Here is a 26,741-nt window from a genome sequence, read left to right on the forward strand (position 1 = left end):
TTATCGTCTTCCTCGCGTTGTCCCGGCAGTTTGGCCAGCTCATGGGAGCCTGGGGTCTGCTTGACAACTAATCCCACGGATTGGCGTAGGCACTACTTTTTACGAAAGCCATCGACCTTCCAACCCTAAAGGGAAACTAGGCTTTATTGGGATTAGTCAGGTTTCCTCACGATATTTATCTTCACCGAAAAGCACTCTTATTATCACTCTTAGCTCTATAAATAATGTGAATTAGTTTTAAAAGGCATTTATTTTATGTTGATAGGCTGATCAGCCGTACCGCCCGGGCGGCCTCGACCCTGTGCAGCCCGACGTCATGATGCCACCTGTAATGGCACCTGTTGTTCCAGCATGGAACCAGACAGTATCCATGCCTTATATGCAGCCGATGCCAGTTGATCAAGTAAGTGGTATATGTTAAAATTATTATAATTGGTGACTACTTCCAGCAAATGTGCTGGCAACATTTAAAAGGATTTAGATGTAGCCGGTTGGACTGCCTTCTTCTGGTTGCTATTGTACAAACAGCCGCACTCATAACTGTACATTGGTATTGGTCAACCTTATTACGAAAGGTATAAGCTTCACCAATGTCCAGTTATAATATAACAGTGTGGGCGATGGTACAGTCTCCATTTGCCCTCCTAAGCTAAAAAGCGGTATTTGCATAAAATTTTCATTGAAAATACGACCTTCCCTCCTAAGCTAAAAGGACGTATTTTCAATAAAAATTTTATGCAAATACCTCTTTTTAGCTTAGGAGGGCTGATCAGATATATAGGAGCGGCTGAGGTGCTCAAAAATATCTGAACATGCACTCTAACGCCTTGACAATAGAGGCGTGTTTAGATATTTGTGAGCACCTTGGCCACTCCGATATATATGACGGCGACTGACGCGACTGTATTGCAGCAAGCATACAATCTTCCCGTTTCAAGGTTCTGGCTTAATGTATACAGAAGCAGAATAGACTTGATATCATCACTAGTTTATTATATTGCATATGTCTGAAAACAGGTGGCATGTGGTTCCCAGGAAATTTCACTGTCACAACATCAGGAGATCCCGATCTGAATGATGAATTCTGTTGCGAAAGAAAGATCTTTAAATATGCATTTCAGATTACATTTTTAATTGATGGATTCCTAGGGAATAGTGCTGTAGTTTTTAAAAGGATACTTTATATCCTTTTCTGTACTATATTTTAGCAAATATTCAACTTTATGTGGATATTAATGGATGGTTAGAAATTGACCCAGTCATGGGCGTACCCAGCATTTTTAAAGGCAGAAGTAGGGGAGTCTGGGTACATTATAACAGGGTACCTATGGTTGAAACAGAAATTCTTAGCTTATGGTCAGAGACCAGGGTGGGGTAACCCGGGTAACTGCCCCACCTTGCCCCACCATGGGTACGCCTACGGACACAGTCAGTTTCCATAGTAAGACGCTGCATAATATACTGTACTGTGTAAACTGTGCAGTTTGGTTATAATTAAATGGAATCATTTCCTGTCCATTACATGTACGCAAATTTTAAAGTAATGTATCATTGGATAACACCTATGATATGGCAAGTTTTAGTCTACTTTGCTTGGGGTCTTATGATCCCATCCCGCAGTGATTGTGTTAAACTACCTCCGAGTAGGGGTGAATGGTTTTTGGAAGAATTCTGAAAGCCATGAACCTGAAAGTTGAAGAATTTTTTAGATTCATCCAGGGGCCAAAAATTGCATAAAAACTATCAAAGGGTGTGTAATGGACATACACATATGTTTCTGGAAGCTATTGCTTGGCCAGTAGAAAGCTGGTTGTCTATGGGAAAGTAGCTTAAATACTTGCTTGTTTATATTTACGGTAAAGTAAGCCAAAGTTGCCCAAGAAACTCAGAATTATATTCTCACGGATACACATCAATGACTTGATAAGTCTTTTGTCATAAAGGCTGAAATGGCAACCCATCCATATTATGCCAGGCATCTCTTGATTGAAATATACTGCGACCTAGCAATAAAGGTGTAGTGAGAGTGACTGCCTTTTGCTATGCTATGCCTGTGGGTATACTTCATATTGCATTAGCCACATTGAGCTTTTCCGCCTTTACTTTTTTTAAATCTGATTTTTATTGAGGCTTTGGACACTCTAGGTGGACATGTCAGCCTCATGGGTGCTTTCATAGTTCCCTACTCAAGGGAGAGATCAATAAAGTGATCACTGATTGCTTTGTCAGATAAAGGCTCTGCCAACCAACAATTGATCTCTCCATTGTGCATGGAGCCAAACTACCAAAAATTCTTTTTCTCAAATCCGAAATCCGGACGCAGTCCAACAACACGTGAGACAAGTCACTAGTGGGTTGAAGACTTGTAACCAAGCTTTATGACCTGCAAAACGTAAGAAGCGGATACAAAAAACCGCAACGATATCGCTCGAGGAAATGCCGTAATCCACCTTTCCCGCACTTAACTGCGTAGAAAAATGGATGCGTATGCTTAACCCTTGGCTGTAACAATGCCAGTGAATCTCGCCATTAAATGGTGTGCAAGTTTATTATATGTCCCGACAGTAAATCATGACCTGACTTGGAAAATACCCTTGCTACTGTAGTAGTAGTAGTAGTAGTAAAATACTTTATTGTACAAAAAGAAACATAAAACATGAAAGAACACACATCATTAGTACAAAGGCGAACTTATCCCTTTCAGGGATCTCTTCCAGTTACTGTTTAGTGCGACCCTGCGAAGCAGGCTGTAAATTGTGTACCTGTCTTCTTCTCTGGCTCTCTCGGTGTGGTCTAAAGTTTTATTTTTTATGCAGGGTACAGCAAGCACTAAGGAATGCAAAATTGTATAGAAATTACTTACCGGCATTTCTCATAAAAAAATATTTACTGGTGCAATCTCTATGTACCTAGCCCACACTGAACGGTGCAAATAGCCCTTCACGGCTATTGACCAATGTATGTAAACCGAAAAAAAAAACCATTCGATTGTGAAGAGCCGCGGAGCAAAATAGCATGGTGTTGTATAAATACATGTCGCCGTGTGTTCGCTCTTATCGATTTGAAATCGGTTTTGCGTGAACAATCATTAACACCTTCGCTAGCGGGATTTACTGCCAATTCTTAAACTTTTAATTTAATTGGCAAGTACAGCTAGACGTTACCGCCGGGGATGTAGGAGGATTTGTCGGCAGCAACTTCTGGAGGATTGTGCCTCTTTGCACGTAGGTCCTGGAACCTGGACCATGTCGCGTTTCACGCAGTCTTAAACGCAGCAAGGGACGATTTTATTGTAGCAGAGACGGTTATATCTTGACTATTCATTTTCTGTAGGATGATAAGTGAATTAAACTGAAAGATGTAGGTGGTATTCTACGCCCTACGCCTTTAATTTCCAACTATCCTTCATGCAGTCTTGAGTCGTATCCTACCCAGGGTGACATCCCAAAAGCAACATAATTAGCTTGTACTTACTCGCTGGCGTTTACTCCGTAAAATGGGCATATACTTCAGGCTTCCGTTTTCTTTTTAGCCAGCAATAGCGATATATGCAAGTCCATTACACACTCTATTCAAACGAGGAGATCCTTCATGCTGCGCCCATGATTATATAATACTTGGGCTCGTATTTACTTGTATTTCTAACTACTTTGTCCACAGACCTTAGCTTATACGGGCTATGTCGGCGTTCCTCAGGCGATGCATTATACGGAACCCATCCCAGTTTCTGCTCAAGTTGTTGGGTACTCGGGGTACCAGGCTGAAGCGTACGCTCCTAATAACGAGCCTAGACACCAGGAGCCTGGTGATTGGGGTAGGAACTCGAGGGAGCAACCTCCCGAAACGTTCCGAAACAAGGATAGGAAACGTCGTCATTCTCCCGAAAGACCAGCGGCTGGCAGCAAAAGATCGTCTAGACTTGACAACTTTAACAAGTCGAAGAATCGTCGAGAACCTTCTCCACCTCGTAAACAATGGGCGGACGAGAATCGCGTTTTTCAAGAGCAGTTCTCTCGTCAGAACCAAAACGTTGAACCCCAATATCAACCTAGAGAGCCCAATCCTGACTACCGGCAATCCGATCCCATGTGGAAACAACAGTCACGCTGGGACGAGCCCAAACCTCGCGCGGAACGCGAGCGACAGTGGGGCAACGATAATCGGGGCTGGGAGCCACAACCTGATAAAACGTGGGATGATCAACCTCAATGGCGTGAGGAACCCAGGCAATGGGACAACCAACCGAAACCGCAATGGGATAGCCCACCGAAACCGCAATGGGATAACAGAGCCAAACCGAAACGGGATAACCAACCCAAACCACAAAGGGATAACCAGCCCAAACCGCATTGGGATAACCAACCCAAACCGCAATGGGATAGCCCTCAGAAACCGCATTGGGATAACCAACCGAAACCGCAATGGGATAGCCCACAGAAACCCCATTGGAATAACCAACCGAAACCCCAATGGGACAACCAATCTAAGCCGCAATGGGATGACCAACCGAAATCGCAATGGGAAGATCGAGTACCCGTGGAAAACGTTCGGTCAGAAAGGTACGATCACCTAGCGGCTAGCGATGCACCGCGTGGAAATGATCAAGACTTCCAACCGCGGGATCATGGTCGCTACAGGGACTCCCGGCCCCGAAACCAAAACTTTGACGAACCAATCAGCGATCCCGTTTGGACCAGAGAGCCCGAGAATTCCTTTAGTTCTTCAGGCAGGCAATCAAGACCTGCAGAAGAACCGCGAAGGAACCGGCCAACATCCAAAAACGGACGCCAAGGGAGTGATTGGCGTGACGACAGGCCGGTGGCACCCCGAGACCGCTCGGGCGGCCGCCAGAAGCCCGACTACGGCAAACCGAAGGAATACCCTTCTAGGGAGTTCAAAAGGCAGGCGAGACCCGAACATGGCCCGCCTAAGGCCGCACCGAAACATGAGACACCTAGACACGAAAGAAACGAAGTGCACACCGCTAATACGAATAAGAATAATTTTGTTAAAGCGAAGAAAACGTATCCGCCCGTGTCAGTGCGACCGGTTAATAAGCCTGTTGGTGTTGAGGTGCGTTTAGACAAAAACAAGCCTCAAAGTCTTCGCTCTATGATAAATAAGGATCAAACAAATCGTCAACAGGCCACTGCTCTGATCGCCAAAAAAACCCTCGGTGTAGACATCGAGAAACAATACTTTCCTAAAGGGCCTCTTGATGCCTTTATTTTCAAACAATTGAAAGCGTGCATCAAATCGCGTGTAGACGTAATATTCGGCGAGGAACTGAGTGTGCATATGCCTGATGTTATTCAGCGCTATAGGGCGACGTTTCCTTTTAAAGACGATAAGACGTTAATGGTGCAGATTCGCGAGAAAAGTACGAGGGAATATGAGGCGTTACCGCCAAAGGAGAAAAAAGATGCAGGTTAGTAAATCTTCTTTATTTGCTTTTTTAGAAGGTCATGTGTGGTAGGGGAAACATAGTTTATTTTGTTTGAAACTATGGGGATATCTCACGTGTTTCTATTGCCCCAATGTTCTCTCATGCCACCTTACCATACGCACTTTCGTCCAAAATGTGACTGCGCTGAAAATGGTGCCGTAGACGGACTGCAAAATATTTTCTTGCAGTCGCTGCGCGGCTCATTGCAGTTTATGCCGGAGTGGACACAAGTGGTCTGTAATTCTGTTTTGTAATCGCAGTTACAACACAAACCTCCTAATGACGCGCGACCGTATTTTGCATTCCCTCTATGGCAGCGCCAAGCACAAAACTTGAATGCTACTTTTGCGAGAGAGTTGAGAGACGCGCTAGGTGGAAGGAGTGTATAGCATAAGTGATGTTTGCCGTGTGGCGATTTATGCCTCGTTGTTGCCTGCTTTTACATTTTAGAACAATTAATCCAATGATATGGAAACACAATCACAATCTTCTCCGCTGGTCTCGGATGTCTGACGTTTGCGTTCTGTCGGGCCCTGGTTGCCAGAAACAGGGAAAGGGTTCCTTAACCCTTTGATCGCCTAGGATTACAACTTGCACGCGGCTACAATCCAATGTCAACCTTCGTGCATTGCGCCCAGGTTCAAAGGCGTGGCATTCAAAGGGTTAACTAGATTAAATAGTAGTCACAATTTCCCCGCAGCTTCAGAAAAAGTAAGTCAATCAGGGAAAGATTTATAGCATAAAACTGTCGTATTATAAGTGATATAACAAACGACGCCTCGCCTGACAGACAAGGTACTGGAAAAAAAGGAGCCCGGCAGAACATTTAGTGTAATACCCCTTATACACTGACCGCGTCCACATTGCATACTCCCGTCGTCTCATATTATTTATCTCGCTCCTCGGAGACGCAAAACACTTCGCGACGATATGGCGTTAGCCTAATGTGATATTTATTGCGCAGTAATTGAGTCGTTTTGAGATTTTGACTCAATTCTGTCAAACTTTTCATACCTTTAGTATGGATAAACGGAGTTTAGATTGAGACGGAACGACGGAAGCAAAATTTTATTGAAAATTAATGAAGTCATTTAGCGTTAGGTGCCGTACCTACTAGCTGGGTGCAAACTCTTTGTTTGCATTGATTATTGTGAACAATCAGTTGAATTTTATCCCAGCTGTGATATTTCACTGAAATGAGTAGGTACTTCAACGAAAATAAAAGAAGTCACCATCAGGTGTATTATAGTATAGGAGGAGAGAACTATGAATGATGTCATAAACGTAAGATATTTTTCACCACACCAGCTTGGAATGGAATGGCTTACTTTGCACTTCAAACACTGATAGCAAAGTTGCATTTTATTCACATGTGAGGCAAAGTAATCAAATGCATATTTTGAGTGGTTTTCTAATGTTTGCTGGTAGAATTGACTTTTAAATGATGATTTTGGATGACAAATATTTAATAACATTCATTTGGGTTAGATTTTGTTTCATATTTTACATTTAATATTTGCTTCGGGTTGGTGTGGTGAAAAATTTTGTGTTTCACTTGAGGGCAAATTTTGTTTAACCCTCGTGCTTTGAAACCCTCGCAACGCTCAAGATTCCATTTGTCGAACCACTCGCTACGCTCGTGGTTCAATTATGGAATCTTTCGCTTGCTCAGTTATCAATTTAACACGAGCGGTTAAACAACAACTTTGCCGCCTTGTCAAACAAATAACTATTATGTTTTGGTTGAAAACGTCCTTTTGCTATCGCTTTTGACACTTCATAGAATGTTGTTCAATACGAAAATATGATACATTCGGAGCGTGTATGATTTTAGAAAGGTCTGTCTTTATTAAAAAAATATATAGTTATGTGTATGAACCGCAATGGGGCTACGTTTGTTTCCCATCGTGGTTTAGAAAAAAATACACGTGTCGTTCAAATCATTAACAATATTTATATGCTATTTAACACATTCATTGCCGAAAACCCGACTATCGGGTATTTTATGATTTCGTTCCCAGGCCGGACGACCCGATAGTCGGGCACTACTGCTTTATATGGCGAAATTGTTGTGGCCTGGCGCGGACGTCTTGTTTGGCTGGGTGGCAATGAATGCTTTAAATCAGATTTGTAACTTGGTACATATAGATTATTTTAAATAACCTACATATATTATCTCTCAAGGAGATATACCATATACCTCTACAACAATTTCGACTATACGACGATGCGGGTGACACTTCTGTATTTGTATAATTTTAGGTTATAACGTTATTGCGTATTGGAAGGGCATGATTCGGTTTCATCCCGACAAAGATCGCTTTTGTTAAACAGTGAACCTTCTTTACGTAAATACTACACGTATTATTTAATTATCTAGGTTTATTTAATTATTTAGGTATATCCGCTGGAACAATGAAATGATGTCCCTTAGACTTTTCACGCCTCAATCTCTTCGTTGTGATGGCATTTCGTCGGTTTTGCCGAACGTCTGGCAAAGGAGCGCCTTACCACTACAGATGTTATCCTGGAAGCTGAACTTGCAGACCTGTATGATGCTGGTCTCCTATAAAAACGGCGGTATTTCGAAGAAATGCCAACAGCTCGTTGACTATGACTTGAGTGGAAGTCATAGCGAGAAAGCAGGCAGCGATAATAGCCGCGCGGTTAGCGAATTTAAAAATTACTACGGCACGACCAATACACATTCGTACAATGCACCACGCGGCTGTGAGTTAGTAACGTTTATTTCACACGCTTCCAAATTCAGAATTCCAAATTCATAAATAGCTATGTTAGACTTGCGACTTCAAGATAATGCATTTACAACCTTGTCCCACCTCAACCCAAAACTTTGTCCCCAGACGGCGATAATGGAGAGTAATGGCGTAAACTGCAGCAAACCGTCAAAAATCCCCGTTAATGTTACGTCCAGGGAAGACTTTTACAACCCCGAATGGGAAGAACCTGACAGAATTCAAACACTCATAACGATAAATACCGAACCTTGTGATGAAACTTCTGAAACACAATTTAATACAATAGATGTTAACATCCCGGGAAAATGTATCGTCGAAACTGGCAAATCTAAAACACTTGTTGAGATAAAAACTGAAAATTGCGCGCAAATTCCTGGTATATTAAAAAATAAAAGAGATGTAAATATTCCGGGAATGTGTAAAATAGTACATAATACATTTCCTACACTTATTACGATAAAAACCGAACCCAGTGCTCAAACCTCTGAAATATCAAACAGAAGTAACGAAGATATTAAGCCAAGTTTCATAAAAACCGAACCTAGTGCACAAACTTCTGAAATATCAAACACAAGTAACGATGATATTAAACCAAGTTTTATAACAGCCGAACCTAGTGCTCAAACTTCTGAAATATCAAACAATAGTCACCAAGATATTAAGCCAAATTCCATGAAAATTGAACCATCAGATCAGCATGAAATTAACTCGCAATGCTATTCTAATTTTCCAAAAGAATTTAAGCCTAAGAAAGATCTTAACAACAATGCTCCAAATGGTATAAAACTCTGCGCTAAGAAAGAAGAATCAATGGAATTCAAACAAGAAAAATATGTTCAAGATAGGTTGTCACCCGAGATATACGTCTTTAATAATTCTCTTAATCGCCAGGTAAAAAAACTTTGCAGCAAAAACAGAAAAGTCCGTCGTTTGGTCGCGAGAAATATCACGAAACAGATTATGGGATTAGGTGTTAGAGAGACTATAACTCCCTACGGCTCTATAGCGAATTACGTTGACCCCGAACCCGGTGCTGAAAACCAGATTTATAGGAAAATATTAAAATGTGTGGAAACGCGACTAAGTGACATACTTGGAGATGGTTTGTACACAATGATGGACTATCTTTATATTTATCACAGTTATGGTGAGCGGTTTGGCTTTGAACTCTTTGAAGAAGACATTTAATATCCCCACAATATGAAAGAAACAAAAAATGTGTTTAAAAAGGTTATCCTTCAGGTTTGGTAGCTCTCGTTTGAGTCGTTTAACTTCAAATTCGGGTAAATCCATCTGTCAGATTATGCGATTTTGGTACTTTAAGAGAAGAATAGGGTAGAATGGGTAGATTTATGCTGAGGGGGTCGAATGGATTTACCCGGGATTGAAATTATTAAGCGACACATTTTATGAATGGTTCTTAAACTTATTTCTTAACACGTCAGCTGTCAGTTAGCAACTTATATTAGCGAATTTTTAGTTTTATTTCTTATTAGCGAAACTGTCGAATAACAGAATCGCTTAGCCAGAAGTTTACAAGTTTTAAGTTACGTAATAAGTACATGTTATTGTTTTTTAATATTAGATTAAACCTTAGTTAGAATAGTCGATGTGGTCTAAGGTTTTGGAACGAAAATATAATTTGGAAAGCTTTAAAATTGACTTTCTGCTTGTAAGCTCTATAATTTGTTGTAAGTTTCTACCTATGTGTGATTGTGATACCACCGTCATAATTCTTAAAATAGTAAAGCAATTCAATTAAAAACTGCTTTTATTAATATAAGTCCATTACTTTTGCTAATTAACCCTTAAATCATTTGACATTAGTGATTCGATTTCGAACCATATTTCTTATTAGTAGAGATGAGTTTTGGTTTTATGTATGATGGCAGTGATGGCAAGTATGATGACGCTAATGGGTGTAAGGAGTCATATATACTTTAGCTTGCAACAAGTATAGTTACATGGTTTAACCGCAAATAGGACTACAATAAATTTAATTGCAGATAATACCTGCTATACATATTATCTGATGATACACTTATTACTACACATATGATCAATGATTCGATTCTGATCCCGGTAGCAAGTTAACATGATATTGCGGAAAAGTAGAAATTCTTTATACACGCATCGCTTATTCCAATCTTCGGCGTTGCGTTACTAAGGCCCACTTGCACCATTCCACTAGTCCGGGGTTAATCAGTTAAACATGGAGTTACCATGGTTACCAGTACAATTTGACACTGAGTTAACGGTTTAATCGCATTAACCCCGGGTTAGTGGGATGGTGCAAGTGGGCCTAAGCGAAGCGGCGTACCCACAGCTGACTAAAAAACAAAAGAGAAGAGGATGACAACGGAATTATTTGCGCTACAAAACTCTAATGTACTTACAAAACAATTATGGTGGTGGTTCGTTCGTTGAAGGTGAATGCACTCCATCGTATTGCTGAGATAGTACACATAATATTGTTGAGCGCTTGACTAAGGATTTGTAAGGATCCACTGAAAATAGGTTTAAACAGGAATATGATGTTTTACTTACGGATGTTCTCTTTCACATGTAAAGGCATGTATATATCAAATTTGTAAACAGTTATTGTTCGGATCTTGAAACAATTTACATCTGTTGTTATCAACTTTGTCCACAGACGCTGGTAAAATTGGAGAGAAACAACGATAACTGGAGCAAACAAACAAACTCAGAAGATGTTTACATTCCTGCGATGTTTAAAGGGGAACCTTATAGGACTCCTAGATTTGTTGAAATAAAACTAGAGTCCGGTGTGCAAACCTCCGAAAGATCGAACAATAGAAAAGATGGTGACATCCGTGAAACAAGTAAAATACAACCAGCACATGTGAGGGTAAAATGCGAACCTTGTGCGGAAACTTCTGATATCAAGCCAAACATCAAAATAGAGCCATCAGATGAGTACGAAACTAAGCGTCACTCGCAATTGCATTTTGATTCTTTCAGAGAAGATAATCAACCTAAAATACCAAAAAAAGAGCCAAACGATGAGGAACCAATTGATATCAAAGACATAAAACACTTCAACGAATTTATTATCAAAACAGAAGATTTTCAGGAAATATCGTCCGAAATACATGATTCTGTTACTGAACCCCGGAATACAAAACGTTTTAAGGCAAACTCTAGAGCTCGTCGTTCTGCCGCAAAGAGTATTGCCGAAGGAATTATGCAAACAGGTCAAGAACACTTCAAATTGGAAAACGGTGTCCCCGCACTCGCTCTGAAAAAACGAATCCGTAACATGCTTATTACACGTTTGTATTCGCGATTTATAAGTTTATTTGGGGGCAAATGGAAAACAATAACAGACTCTCGTTACATTTATCAACGATACGGGGAGATGTTTGGTTTTGAAGAGAACTTACTGTATATTGCTTTTCGTAAAAAGGCTCTAAAACGGCTTAGCAAACAAGCTAGGCCAAAAAAACTGAAAAAATCTGAAAGACAATTTCCGAATATGGTAGCCAAGGTGAAGTCAGAGATACTGTCACAACCGAAAGTAAACAAACGAACTAGGCCAAAAAAGCTGAAAAAATCTGAAAAACGATTTAAGAAAATGGTAGCCAAGGTGGAATCTGAGATACTGTCTCAGCCGGTAGACTAAAAAATAGCATTTTTTAAATATTTTTCACTAATCCTGTTATTAATTTAATTACATATAAGTTATGTTTTTGTCGTAACTGTAAAAATAGTACATTACTACAGAGGCCGGGACAAAAGGGGTTGCCGGCCGAAGACATATAGACGGCCGAGCGAAGCGAGGCCGGATAGGTCTGAGCGCGGGCAACCCCATTTCCCGCCGAGGTATGTATAGTGCTTTTCTCAAACATGCAATGAAATAAATAAAATAAAAAATCCACGAAACCCAAGTTTTATTTATAGAAAAAACTAAAAGTAAACTACACCCAAAATATAACCAACACGTACCTATATCATTATCACGCGTATGTTTTACACGAGTCGTGTATTTTTACTACCCGTATATTTTCATGTATCTTTGATTTTTTCGCCTTGTATCCGTCTGACTGTCGTTTTCGTCACAAAGGTTTACATAGTCTTTCATGTTGATATCATGTTTCACATACATCGTTGCTTTATGCATGGAGTAAATAAGTATAATTTCCACAGTGTTGACGAATTTGTAGTTACATTCATTTAAAATATGCCACAAAACTGTTTCTAATAAACTGTAAGCCATTTTTCTTAGTTTCTCAAAGAATAAAATTGCCATAAGCAACCATATACATACTTCGTCTTTGACTTAGCGGCAGAGGCAGCAAGTTATTTAAAATCAATTCTGCTTACGCTGCCAATTCCAACACATACGATTACAATTAATATTAATTTCATTATTTCGTCGGAACTCATATTAAAGTCAAAAAATCAACAACGCACCATAAATCCAATAAAACAGAATGAATATTTTTCAACTTTACCTCCATAACAATTAAAAAAAATCATTACGCGTGTTTGAGTAGACCTTTTTACCGCTAACGTTTAGATGAAATATTTTAAAGATTTTGATTTGTGTAGTTAAATTTATAATTTAAAATTATAGAATGTATTATTTATTAAGTTCATGTTGATTTTATACAAATAAAACTGCAAATTATAGCAAACATTGTTTTTTGTTTTTTTTTATAGGCGTAGTGGCAGAGTGTCATTACGAACCATAAAGCAATAACTGCCTCTAGTTTTTTTTAATGGATGAATGCCACGATGCTGTGTCACAAATATCTGTGAAATGAAAATTAAAAAAGAGGACTTTGCCGGCCTAGGCCTGCAAGATGTGTATGAAATTCCATTAACGACCTTTTGTCCTAGCCGCACCTGAAACGTCATACTTCGCAGCCTATTATAAGGAACATAACATCAATATTTCATTGCATGTTTGAGAAAAAAACTTTTTTAACTTATCGTTACATTCTGGCCAAAAAGCCGGGAAAAATGAAGAGTCGTAAAAACCATACTTTTTACATGAGTCAAATTCAACTCGAGTCCGTACCGTTAAAATCTTATGTACCTACGATTCCCACCGACCGGCTGGAGTCGGGCCGTGCCGGAGCGCATTTTCAATGTGTATGGCAGAAGCGATGGCTTCCGTCCGGAGCCGGTCGCGTCCGCGAGGAGCCGACCGGCTTGCGGCCGTACAAATGTGAAATGCGCGCCGACTCCGCCCGTTCGGTGGGAATCATACCTTACACGTGAAGTAATTTAAAACATAGTTTTTATTGTTTTTTGTTTTCTACATCAACCGTTTCCCCACCCCTGATTACAGGCCAAACTCTGCGATAAGTGTGATTGAAGACGGCAATCTGAGTACACGCTTATTTGCTATGTATGTGTTATAAAGTTTTTGGAGTATGATTGAAGTATACTTATGCATAGGACTTTAAAGAGGGAAGGAGGAGAGGGAGGCCTACAACAAAATAAACAAATCGAGGATACCCTTGATTGGCTTTCCACAATTTTACTTTACAACCTTATTTCCTTACTTTACTTTTACAGCCGGTAGACTAATATAGCAATTACTTACGGTTAGAAATAAAGAAGATTCTTAAGATGTGCCTTTTGGACATAGTCTGTTAATGAATTACCTCTTAAAGAGTTAAACACTTTTATTAGAGTGAGACCAAGAAAAGTCTGCAGAGATTTTGATAGCACACGCAGTGCCAGTATTATTTATACGTCATAATTTCATAAAAGTTTGACGTTCAAAATAACACCTGCACTGCGTGTGCTGTCAAAATCTCTGCAGACTTTTCTTGGTATAATTCTAACAAATATATTACACAATAGTATACTTACCTAATATTCCGAACAAAACATTTTCGTAAGTACCTACACACGTCATATTGATTGACCATCCTATGGCCGATTACCTTATTGGATGACTGTTATTTTTAATTTCACTAAGCATAGATTTGATTTTTTTTTCTCAGGTTATTACTGTTATTAGTTTAAGATTAAGTAATATTTTTGTCATAACTCAAAATACATCAATCCTTTTTTAGGTAAGCCACTTAGGTCTTAGGTAAATCGTTTGTTTAGCGAAGATTTCGTATTTAGTTAAGTTTGATTTTCTAGCAGCTATGTTTATTGTGATCTAACATGATTATCGATGTGACTCTAGTATCCTCATCCATTTCTTTATCATTCTAAAAATAAAAAAGTAAGTACTAAAAATAATATCACTGATCGTTTTATTACAAACACAATACCTTAATTATTTATAGAACAGGTAAAATTATACAAAGTAAGTAATCATTAAAACTAAACTATTCCAAACCTAAATAAATGTTATAACGCCACATCGCAGGCAAAACTGCGTTGAGGTCGGTAAGTGTGATTGAGACGTCAGTCGGGTTCACGGGTTGTACGCTTATTTCCCACCAATGTGGAATAAAGAGCTTGAAGAGTGAAGTATACCAAATGGCTTAAAATGCTGGAAGAAGGGAGATAACAATTACCAACAACAAAGTAAAACCACATCGAGGAAACCCTAGCTAACAACAATTTTAGTTATAGAGTAACTTCGCACTCGCGAAAAGCGAAAGTATTATAATTATGAAACCATGCCACATATATAGACGCCATTTATCATCAATTTTGTCCACAGACGGTGGTAAAGGCGGAGAAAAGCAGCGGCAATAACGCCAGCAAAGAAACAGAAGATTCACTTAATAATCCTGAAACATTGGAAGTGGGACCTGGCATTTCGACGAATGTGAGGATAAAAACGGAGCCATATACACCGGCTTCCTGGGGAACGAATACTTACGAGGGTCAAAATGCTTGCAGTGAGTGATGTCGAACCAATCTCCATTAAAAATGAGCCACCAGACGAAATTATGCCAGCCAACTCTGAAGAAGATGTTACACCTAGAATACAGAATGAGGAGTCCAAACAAGACGAGCCGGAACCGAAAAATACACACCAAGCACAAAAGTTAAATGTTAAAAAAGATCACATTCCATTCAAAGAAGAAAAAGAACTACAAGGAGTGCCGGCACCTAAAAAAAACAACGCCAAACGCAAAGAAGGAAACAATCAAGTCCGGCATCGAGCTGCAGAATACATCGCCAGGAAAATTATGGGACCAGATTTATATGGGTCTTGTGGAAAACGAAAACATCGACTTAATTGTGACGGTCACGGGCTTGAAAAGTACATTTTAAAACAAATCAGATCAGTGGTTTTTGAGCGTATCGGCTTTATTTTTGGAAACAGTTTGGATCAATATATTAAGGGCTTCAACTTTGTGGTTCAGCGGTATACAATGAGGTTCGGTCTCCCTGATCCTTTGTTATATAAGGAGATGCGTGAAAAGGGTTTGAAGGAGTACAAACCACCCACTCTTCCGAAGCCAAGAGTCGATACTTCTCAATTACCCACGTTGATGCCGCCAGATTGGCAACTTCAGTACTCGATAGACAAAGTTATTATGGAAGTTAAATCACAGCCAAAATAAGAGTACTAAGCCCGATGCAGCGTAGATCAAACGACTTTTTAATGGTACTCATAATAGTTCCTAACGTTTAATTTGATCGTACGTTATTGTTGAAAAAATTGACTTTTATAAACGTTGTGGTTTCCAAATCATACTGTCCTACGGCACTTATCTGCATGCATGGACTCGAAGCAAACTTATCAGTTCATTGTTTTTCCCTAGTAAATCGTACAAATATTTTATGAAGGTTCCTTGTACCAACACATGTAAACTATAAGTACCTAATCATTCTAGTCGTTAAAAGAGTATTTTAATGGATTGTACGCTAGTTTATGTCAATTTTGTTCACAGAAGCTGGTAAAAATGGAGAAGGACAACGGTAATAAAGATACCAGCGTGGCAGGATGTTCATCTATAAATCTTGGCACAATTAAAGTGGAAGAAACCGAGACTTCACCAAACGTAATAATAAAAACCGAACCTACTACTCCAGGTTATGAAGCGAATAGTAACGAAAATGTAAAAAGGGAAATCGACATCAAGCCAAGCTTTATAAAAACTGAACCTCCAGATGAACACGTAAGCGTTACTGCGACGAAACTGTTTTCTAAAGTGGACTTTAATCCAAAAAGGCCGAAGTTAGAAGTCAAAAATGACGAGCCTAATGTAAAACACGAGGATACAAAAAGCGTAAAAATAGAGCCAACCAATAAAGGATATCGTTGGAACAAATTAGAAACTTCATCTTTCGTGCCCAACTATTATATGTGCCAACAACACCAACCACCGCGGAAATCCTGGCGTTATATGTCAGTGGGTCAGTTGTCAAAGAATCAAAGAAGGAAGAGAAACAAATTATCAAAACCTGGGTACCCCGAAAAACAAGACCGGGTACACCGTGAAGCCACGGCGATTCGCATGACCCGACTAATCATGGAGTTAGATATGGACAAAGGCGTACCTAACCCTGGTTTTGACGCGTACGTTTTTGATCGAATCAAAGAACATGTTCATGAGCGTTTTAAAAAAATGTTCCCAGCAAAATTGTTCACAGAACGGGGGTTAATTAGTTACCTTATTAAAAGGTATGGTGAGGTTTACGGTATGACCTATAAAGATCCGATTTTGTTAAAGCAGGTCCGCGAAGAAGCCTTAATGACGTCTAAACCTGAAGAAACTAAGAATCAGCCAATAGAAACGTCAAATAGTTCGAAGCAAACACCACAAGATTTACAATTTCAGTCGGCAGTGGCACAGGTAGAATCAGATATACTGTCATGTCAGAGTAAAAACTAAAGGTGAGATTGTTAAAAACTAGTTTGGTTCGCGGAAAGGAAGCGGAATAATTATAGGCCTAGGATCTAATAGTTTGAAAACACCTGGGGCCGATTGGATAACAACTTGTTACTAATAATATTTAGCGTAAGTCTCTTATTTCCAATTCCTTTGATTTGAAAGACAAACCCCAGGTTTAAAAGACTGTATTTTTGTATTTTTTTGCACACAACGTTAATGGCAAGATGTGTCTTTCCATAGAAAAGGGTCCAAATGCTTCATCTGCAATAAGGACCTTTTTATCTATTAGAAAAAAAATTTTTTCAAGGAATAAGATATAAAATACAATAACAAAACTTATAAACTGTTATTAAAATTAAGTATTAATTAATTACGGTACCTACTTACAGGTGAATTTTATTTTATCGAAATTTCTATTGGAATTTCTGATGGATTCTTTTTTAAACTTAGTTCGTAGCGTAATTCGTTCCTAAGAAGAATTGTATTATCAAGCGTACTGACTGTTATAATTACCCACGGTAGATTTTATTATTTCTTTAAATAACGTTGTTGAATCCGATTATAAAAAACTATAATATTGTGATTAATTGATTATATGTAGGTAGGTAGTTAGTAATTATTTGGAATGTTTGTTGCTTCATATTATATGCCTACTATAATTATAAGGAAAGTAAAAAGTACCTACCCAAGTATAAATCTGCTTTTTATTTTAATGTTGAATTAAATGGAAGCTTCCTTTTTTTTATCTACACAGCTCGGCTGGCGGTCTTCTCTATGATCACAAAATATCAAGTACTATACCTTCTACCTATAGTATTTTCAGCCAATACTAATTTGCTGAAGTAAATTCACGTTTAGGTATTTAGAGCTACGTATGTATACTTACTACAATATGGTATATTATGAAGTGTCAAAACGATAGTAAAATTATAGGTGCAGAGATGGAGCATTCCACGGGTTGTCCCGTACAAACGCATTTTATTTCCTGTTTTGCAACTTTTTTTGGGCATTTAAAGCAGGCGATTATTGTTCTCTGCATATTTTTGACCATTTGTCATGGAAAAGGAAACTCATATACCTACCTGCAAATCTTCAGAAAATACGCGTTTGTACGGGACAAACGATAGACAATTTCATGGAATGCTCCAGATATCTTGGGTATTGAACATTCATAGTTACGTACATTATACATCTATAAGTAAAAGTAGTGCACCGCAGACAAAACACCCTCCAGACTGAGCATAGTCGCGCTACCCCCTCTGCCACGCATACGGTAATTTTACTCCATGTTCGAGTCGAAAGTGTCTTTGTGTGACGTCCGTGTCTTTGAACGGACCAATCACGGCACGGGACTTCGCGCACCTCGTCCCGCGCACCCCCGCATTTTTGGCACCATCGGTTGCGTGAAATAATTGCTCTAAACTCGGTCTAGAGGATTCCTAGTCTATGACTACCACAGACGTCAAATGACGCGCGCGGCTACAGCCAAACTAATATCAACCTTCGTGCATTCCATCAAGGTTCATGTTGACGCGCCGCACATGATACGCGTGTCGTTCAAAGGATTAAGTATAGCCTGTCCGATATGGCGGACTTGAAAAATGCACAGACTATACCTAACTAGCCCGCTAGCAAATAAATAAATCTTTGAGATGATGTCGACTGCACAGACATGCGCAATAGACAGTCTTCAGCTTACTTCCGTACTTTAGCTACATCGGTACTATTAGTACTAGAGTAACACTTAGCTGACCAATAAACCTTATGCCGTAGCAAAAAGGTTGACGAATAATCAGAGAACTGTTTCAATGACACTATCGGAGTTATCAAGGTCGCTGATATAGCTCTGCGACACATTACTCCTGATGTTGGTGCTCTCCTGACCGATTTCGGCCACAGCGACTGTGTGCTCTGGCTGGAGTAGACAATTTTTAATTCGTGTTATTAGAGTGTAGATGATTCACTCTCTGGTGCGCCCTTAGGTGGCTCACGTACCCGACCAAAATGCGCTCGAGTATTATCAAGATATCTTCATTTTGGGCACGTTTCGGGAACTTCTCATAAAAAATATGGGCATCGAAATATTTCGTTTCCAAAATTAGTGATGCTTACATTTTTTTCTCTCACAAAGTGATACACAAATCTAATTTTTAATGTTTTCCAGACGATATCTTTCAAATGAAGAAAGAAAAAGATGAAGCTGAACGACAGAACGGAAGAGAACAAAAGAAAACCACAGCAGTTCCAGAAGGAACCGCAAATGTAAAGAATGTAACCGCAGATGTAAAGAATGTAACCGCAAGTGTACAGAATGTAACCGCAAGTGTAAAGAATGTAACCGCAAGTGTAAAGAATGTAACCGCTGCAGCTGCATCAGCCGCTGCGAAGAACACAGGCCCACCAGTCCACCCGAGCATAGCTAAACAGGCTAAGAAGAAACCGGGGGCGCCTCTCACAGGTAAACGTCCATCAATTCTTTATATATTGCTTTTTAATTATTAAAAAAAAATGTTTTTTTTTTTACGATATTTGGACACAAGCGGTAGGTAAGGTCAGCCAGTGCATTTGAAACTATGTAGTAAATGCAACTAGATACTCTATCCTCCTAAGACCCAGAGTCATTATTGCAGTTTTGAATTTGGAACCTGCTTTTATTACATTACAGTTCAAAATTCGATTTTAATTTGTTCTTTTTAAAGGAACTCAGGACAGGAGACTATCACAGACAAAACATTCTCCAGACTGAGCATAGTCGCGCTACCCCCTCTGCCATGCATACGGTAAATTTACTCCATGTTCGAGTCGAAAGTGTCTTTGTGTGACGTCCGTGTCTTTGAACGGACCAATCACGGAACGGGACTTCGTTCACCTCGTCCCGCGCACCCCCGTATTTTTGGCATCATCAGTTTCATGAAATAATTGCTCCAAACTCGGTCTAGAGGATTCCTAGTCTATGGAGACTATAAATACAAGAAGTGAGTCTAGAGCCGTTTATACCGTTTTTAGGGTTCCATACCCAAAGGGTAAAACGGGACGCTATTACTAAGACTTCGCTGTCCGTCCGTCCGTCCGTTTGTCTGTCACCAGGCTGTATCTCACGAACCGTGATAGCTATAGACAGTTGAAATTTTCACAGATGATGTATATCTGTTGCCGCTATAACAACAAATACTAAAAACAGAATAAAATAAAGATTTAAGTGGGGCTCCCATACAGCAAACGTGATTTTTGACCAAAGTTAAGCAACGTCGGGCGTGGTCAGTACTTGGATGGGTGACCGTTTTCTTTTTGCATTTTTTTTTTGCTTTATGGTACGGAACCCTTCGTGCGCGAGTCCGACTCGCACTTGCCCGGTTTTTGACAAGCGAAAGTGGGCCATTAATACATTCAGTGCCGAAAACCCGACTCGGGTATTTTATGTAGGGCATGCAGTACCGGTTCCGGTACCAAGAATTTCATTTCCCGGTTCTGGGCATGGCCGGAACCGGGATTCCCGGTTCTCAAGATATCTTTTGATTATTTTTGAGAAATTCATTATTTTAGCGTACAATCTTTATGAATGACTTATTTTCATATAAATATTTGCATAAGAATTAATAAATGACTTATTTTATTGTAAACAAGCACTTAATTGGCGTTCCAACCTATTTTACGAAATTAACCGGCACACTGCCTCCGCCTGTAGCGTAGTCGATGCACTCAGCACTATGACGGCCTGCACGAATGCCTACTTTACTAGGTTAGTTTGTCGGGTTATTTGAGTCCCCCGTTTCATAGCACTATTATTAAATGTTATATAAAGTCCCGAGCTAAAGTACTAAAACATTACTACTATTGAAATGGGAATAAATAGTCATATGATGAGAACCGGGAAGTACCGGTACCAGGTCTTCAGTACCGGTTCTTTTGACACTATAAAATTCCCGGGAATTCCCGGGAATATGAGAACCGGGAATTCCCGGGAGCATGCCCTAATTTTATGACTTCGTTCCCAGGCCGAACGACTCGATATTAATATCTTATCGGTCTAGTTTGAATGCCTACAAGTTTGCTGCATTTGAAAAAATAGTTTGTGCCAATGCCCGTGTGTTAATGCAAGAATTTTTCTTTTACAGATAAACAAGTCATCCAACGTAAGTACAACATTGCTATAGTTTCTCAGCAGCAAAAGTTGCTAAGCGGACGAGGTGTTCAAAACGATCTTGACACGACGTTATTGTTAAGAGAATAAGAGCGTGTCAAGGTCATTTTGAACACCCCGCCCGCTTAGCAACTTCTGCTGCTGACTGTACCTACACTTCTCGTCTCTTCGTCTTCCTCGTATCCTCACTCACGACTGAGAGAACAGAACAAATAATAGTAGGTACTACGTACCGTACAGAAAGAAAACTTCCTACAAAACCGAAGTTTGACAGCGGTTCTGGGTCGAATCATGCTGCCCCTTTCTAATATATCGCTGGCCCAATATTACAGGGTTCTATGTTTCACTTTTATCGAACTGAAATTTGAACATTGTCATAGTGACATTAAGTCGAATTTCAACTATCTTGAAAGTGTAACATAGAACCCTGTAATATTGGGCCAGCGAAATGGCACTATCCCTTTCGGCTATTTAGAGTTGTTAAAATTCAGGGCTTTATCTATCTGTGGTCGTGCATGCAAAGGGACGTCAAGTTGTGTCAACCCTAATAATTGCTTGGAGCAATGCTAAGCCGAGCGAAGCCACAGGGGACGGTGGCTCAGGAGACACATGGGACGGTGACGCAGGAGATAAATGGGACGGTGACGCAGGGGACACAGGGGTCGGTGACGGAGTTTGCCCGAAGTGAGGAGTTTCGCACCCCTGCTGTTAAACAACAAAAACTGCCCTTACCCTTGTTAAAATACTAAAGTGAACTACAGTCAGCAGCAGAATTTGCCAGTCGAGGTGTTCAAAATTATGCCGACACGCTCTTATTCTCTTAACATTAAAGTCGCGTCAAGATCATTTTGACCACCTGGCCCGCTTAGCAACTTCTGCTGGTGACTGTACATGAATGTAACAATGTGTGTGCAGAGATGAAACTGCTTCGCAAATGGGAATTCGACCAGGACGACCTCTACAGCATGGATGAGTATAATACCAAGGCACTGGAGGACGAGATGGCACACTTGGACAAGTTGGTAAGTTAAATTATTCTTAGAGTACCGTAGGATCTTTGTATTTAGTAAGCAACATCTGTGGCCTATTTTATAAAGCTACAAGTTACAATTTACAAGCAGAAGTCTCGTTCTAACACATAGGGTTAGAAAGACTTCCGCTTGTAAATTGTAACTTGTAGCTTTATAAAATAGGCCACTGGTAAACCTACTGACTGGTAACAGTTAAAATACCTGCATGGAAAACTGGCTGCCGTGTAAATGGTAAAAGAATAAAAATGCCTTGTAAACTCTTGAGTAAAAACGTTTAAAAATTCCGTATCAAAACTACATTTTTGCGTTTGCCATCTCTTAAGGTTATTAACAGGCCTCGGAGTATTTTTAGCACGGTAAGACTAAGGAGAGCTATGGAGTCTTTGTTAACATTAAAATTAAATTCATACTCATACTCATCCTCATTAATTAAGTTCGTCCGAATCGTTTTATAAATACTTACACTACTTATATGTAATTAATTCTGTTTACATATATTTAATTAAATGTTATATTATAAAAAAGTAATAATATGTATATGTGTATGTTAATATTATTATATTACCCATATTGCAGTGTCATCGCTCCAATATTTTATTTAAGTACTTAACGTACCTACATACTATAATTACTGTTAAGATAAGGAACTATACGTTGTCACTGGCCGCTTTAGATAATGCACTTAATGACATCATATGTCATGTATCAACATATTAAGACGTATGATTTGTTACTTCAATATATTCATTTAAGGCAAATTTCGGAATAAATTGCTGATTTCATTATGACGGATCCACAAATATCTGAAATTTTGCACTGGATTGAACCGTACAAAGATCTTATATACGATCACGAAAAATGTGTAGTAATGTGTGTGTCTTGTGACGTACATCTCACGCAATTAAGACACACTTTTATATTAAAGCATGTCAACAGCATTCTACACAATACAAAATCTCGCCAACGTTCTTCGTTTATACACCGCTGGATAGAACCCTATGAAGAGTTAGAGTATAATACCGATCAAGCAGTTATATACTGCACTGTGTGTGAAAGTTCTATAACTAGATTGAAAAAGGACAACGTTCTGAAACATGTTAATTCTGACAAGCACCAAAAGAAATGTGGAGCTATAAGCGACTTCTATATTGATCTCTGCTTGTTCCTGGTTACCTGCAACATTCCTTGGAACAGACTTAATCATCCCGAATTCCGAAAATTCATGGAAAAATATTGCTGCCCAATAACGAATAAAAGACTTCCACACGAATCAACTTTGAGAAAATTTTATCTCCAAAAAATTTACAACCCAGTTATGGACAAAATAAGGAACTCATTTAAAGATTGTTACCTGTGGCTTTCCGTGGACGAAACAGTAGATGTTATTGGTAATTGCGTTGTCAATGTTATAGTAAAGTCATTACAAGGATCCTCGTGTCGACCCTTCTTACTATCATGTAAGGTATTAGAAAAAGTCAATGGAAACTCGATCGCTGAAGTGGTAGAAAATAGTCTTATGTTTTTGTGGCAAGGTAATTTCGAAGGTAACATTGGCAAATTTTTAATATTTTGCACGGACAGCGCTGCATATATGCTTCTCGCAGGCAAAATTTTAAAACGGAAATTTATCAACATGAAACATGTTACTTGTTTAGCGCATGCCCTAAATCGTGTTGCTGAACAAATAAGATCAGAACATGAAGGAGTCAACGCCTTAATATCAAATGTAAAAAAGATATTTCTGAAATCGCCACAGAGAACACGAATATTTAAGACGATGGCCCCTGATGTGCCCCTACCGCCGCGGCCTGTAATAACCAGATGGGGGACATGGTTGAATGCTGCATTTTACTACGCGGATCATTATGAGCAAATAAAAAGTATTATTTTTGAATTTTCAAGAAAAGAAGCCATCTCTATAGCAAACGCCCAAACCGCATTGATGGATATGAACATGCCAAATGAGCTTAGTTTTATTAAAGACAATTATCAGGTTATTGTTGAATCTATTACAAAATTACAGTGTACAAATATTCCATTAAAGCAAGCGTTTCAAGTAATAGACGACATTACACAATTTTTTACATGTTTCGGCCCTGACACGATTAGAGATAAATTTGTAAAAGTTCTCCAAAGGAACCCAGATATTAATGAAATACGAACGATGGCAAGCTCACAACAATTTGAGGAAGTTCTAAAACATGCTACTTTAACTTCAGTCGATGTGGAAAGATCTTTTTCGTGTCATAAGTGGATTTTTGACCAACATAGAACATGTTTCACTCCAGAGAACATGGAAAAAGTCTCAATTATTTACACATTTTACAACTGGACTGATGAAATAAACAACGTACACGTACCATGTGAAGATTTTGAAGAACTCATTCCTATAGCTACGTGTTCTATGGATATTGATTGTTAATTCTATGGGGTTGTTTACCTTCATATTATTTGTTACTCGTCAATGAAGATGGTGGTGTATTTTTTATAGCTATTATTTATTTTATGAACTAAAGGCCGTAGCAAGATAAGGGAAGAAGATATGCCCTTTTGGAATTCAACGCTGTTTTTTTTTTCTATAATTACTTACATTTAGTAGTACAATTCTGCAAAGTTTTGTCAAAAAAAACATGTGGTTCAGCTGGAAAAAAATAAAATCCGAAATATTAAAAATCCGAAATATTAAAAAAGTATATTTCTCTAAAAGTATTGAACTTTATCATATTATCTTTATTTCATTTTAGTCAACTTAAAAGTAAGTATTTTCTCAGAAAGTATTGAGTCTCTATCTTTATCATTTCTGTAAAAAAACACGTCAAAATTTCTAAATTTTTTTTTTTAGTTTCGAAGGCGTGACCACTCTAAATGACATTGCTATAAAAACTCTATTTAATGGTATGTCAGTCATATTAGTTTCACAGCTAAAATCGAAAAGCAACAGTGTCAAAATTAAAAAAATATGTTGGTTGGATTTTGTTACATTTTGCTCTTAAACCATTCTAACACCGGTAAAGAACTTTATGCATAAATCCTCTTTAAAACAAAATAAAAAACATAAGTATTTTGACAATAAAGCGATTCGATTTTGTTTTTATTGTAATATATGTCATTGTTAGCTCTTGCATTGCACCTTTGAATCTTAAGTAATTAAGTAATAAAAATGCTGTCCAAGAAGTACGCGATTAAAAAACTGTTCTCCAAAAATCCACAATCATTGTACCATATTGCAATGGTGAAAGTTATTGGTCTTATAAGAGAGGCATACGATTTTTTCGAAAATGATTATCCAGTTTTGGATCAAGTAAAGTTATTATAATGTTATTGTAGCGTTTCCGTGTCAGCGTGATTATTTACACTCAGTTTATATTGTTTTAATTTATTTTAGATAGAAAATATGCGGTCCACGTTTTACTGTTTGAAACTTCCTCATACAATCTACGTTGACATATTCTTCAAAGGACTACCTCGTGAGGCTATATCTCTTAAAGATGAAGGGATGAAATCAACTGGATATTGTGAAGATTGCTGCCGTCACTATTGGTGTCTTGAAAATGATGCCCATGAATGCGACTTACGACGTTTATACTGCCCATTATGTGTGAACGAACTGTTTTGTAGACGTAAGGAAGAGTAACGCATAACTATTCTAAAATATTGTAGCTCTATATCAACCTTAATGAATAATAAACAGTTTTAATATCTATGGAATATCGTTTTAATATGTCGAATACGTATTACCAATGTTTATAATCATAGGTTGCATGTCTTAAGTACTTTTTTAAGTGATAGGCCACTTATGATTAAACCTCTTTACCTAAATATGTGTATGAGTAAATCAGATGTCACATTATGTCATGAATATATAGTTACGTATTTCGTTATTGTGATGATCGCTGATATTTATTAGGTCTAGAGCTGTACATAATTTACTTGTACTTAATTAATGAGGATGAGTATGAGTATGAACTTAATTTTAATGTTAACAAAGACTCCATAGCTCTCCTTAGTCTTACCGTGCTAAAAAAACTCCGAGGCCTGGTTATTAAGTACCTACGAAGGAGTGTGATTAAAATTGTTTCAGAAATATTTAAAACATTAGTACTGTAAAGAGGACGACCTAACGGGAGGACACCGTGGGCAAGGGAAACACTTTCTTTGACTTTCTTTTTAATATGTTAGCTAATTTTTACAATAAGATCAACATCTATACTAGGTAGCTGCCTCTCATCGAATGCCGAATGCGCACCGCGTTCTATTTGACAGCGGACTAATATTCTAAATTTAAATATCATAACTAACCAGTCACAGATTAAAAAGGCTGTAAAGGTTGCAAACCTTTACAGTACCTACTACCTAGTAATGTTCTTGAGCACCTGAGATTGACTTTTATTTACTTCCTTCTTTTTTTCAGTTCTCTGAAGAATGCTTAAACCCCGCCGGTCAGCAAGAAGCCGTAATCTGCAAACTCCTTAACACCGACAGTCTGAATGACTTTAACAAGGTACATACGCTTGGCAACGGGTCTTAAATAATGCCAACCTAAAAGTGGGGTGTTGTTCAGTAGATTTTCATCAAAAA

At 38.7% G+C, this 26,741-nt stretch overlaps 2 protein-coding genes across 3 annotated transcripts in view; both read left to right on the forward strand.

The window, feature by feature from the left end:
* LOC134675849 (uncharacterized) overlaps nucleotides 1-26,741 on the forward strand; it is a 30,064-nt gene that overhangs the window by 575 nt on the left and 2,748 nt on the right. For both annotated transcript variants that reach the window (XM_063534151.1, XM_063534152.1), the window contains exons 3-8: nucleotides 266-403; nucleotides 3,661-5,428; nucleotides 19,156-19,449; nucleotides 21,107-21,124; nucleotides 22,048-22,154; nucleotides 26,575-26,664. In XM_063534151.1, the coding sequence (XP_063390221.1) occupies nucleotides 266-403; nucleotides 3,661-5,428; nucleotides 19,156-19,449; nucleotides 21,107-21,124; nucleotides 22,048-22,154; nucleotides 26,575-26,664 (2,415 nt within the window). The remainder of the gene's footprint in view (nucleotides 1-265; nucleotides 404-3,660; nucleotides 5,429-19,155; nucleotides 19,450-21,106; nucleotides 21,125-22,047; nucleotides 22,155-26,574; nucleotides 26,665-26,741) is intronic.
* Nucleotides 15,646-17,687, forward strand: LOC134675897 (uncharacterized). Its single transcript, XM_063534233.1, has 2 exons — nucleotides 15,646-15,760; nucleotides 16,047-17,687. The coding sequence occupies exons 1-2, from the start codon at nucleotides 15,731-15,733 to the stop codon at nucleotides 16,989-16,991; spliced, it is 975 nt and encodes a 324-aa protein (XP_063390303.1). The 5' UTR covers nucleotides 15,646-15,730; the 3' UTR covers nucleotides 16,992-17,687.

Source organism: Cydia fagiglandana, chromosome 23 (genome assembly GCF_963556715.1).
Source record: "Cydia fagiglandana chromosome 23, ilCydFagi1.1, whole genome shotgun sequence".
NCBI lineage: Eukaryota > Metazoa > Arthropoda > Insecta > Lepidoptera > Tortricidae > Cydia > Cydia fagiglandana.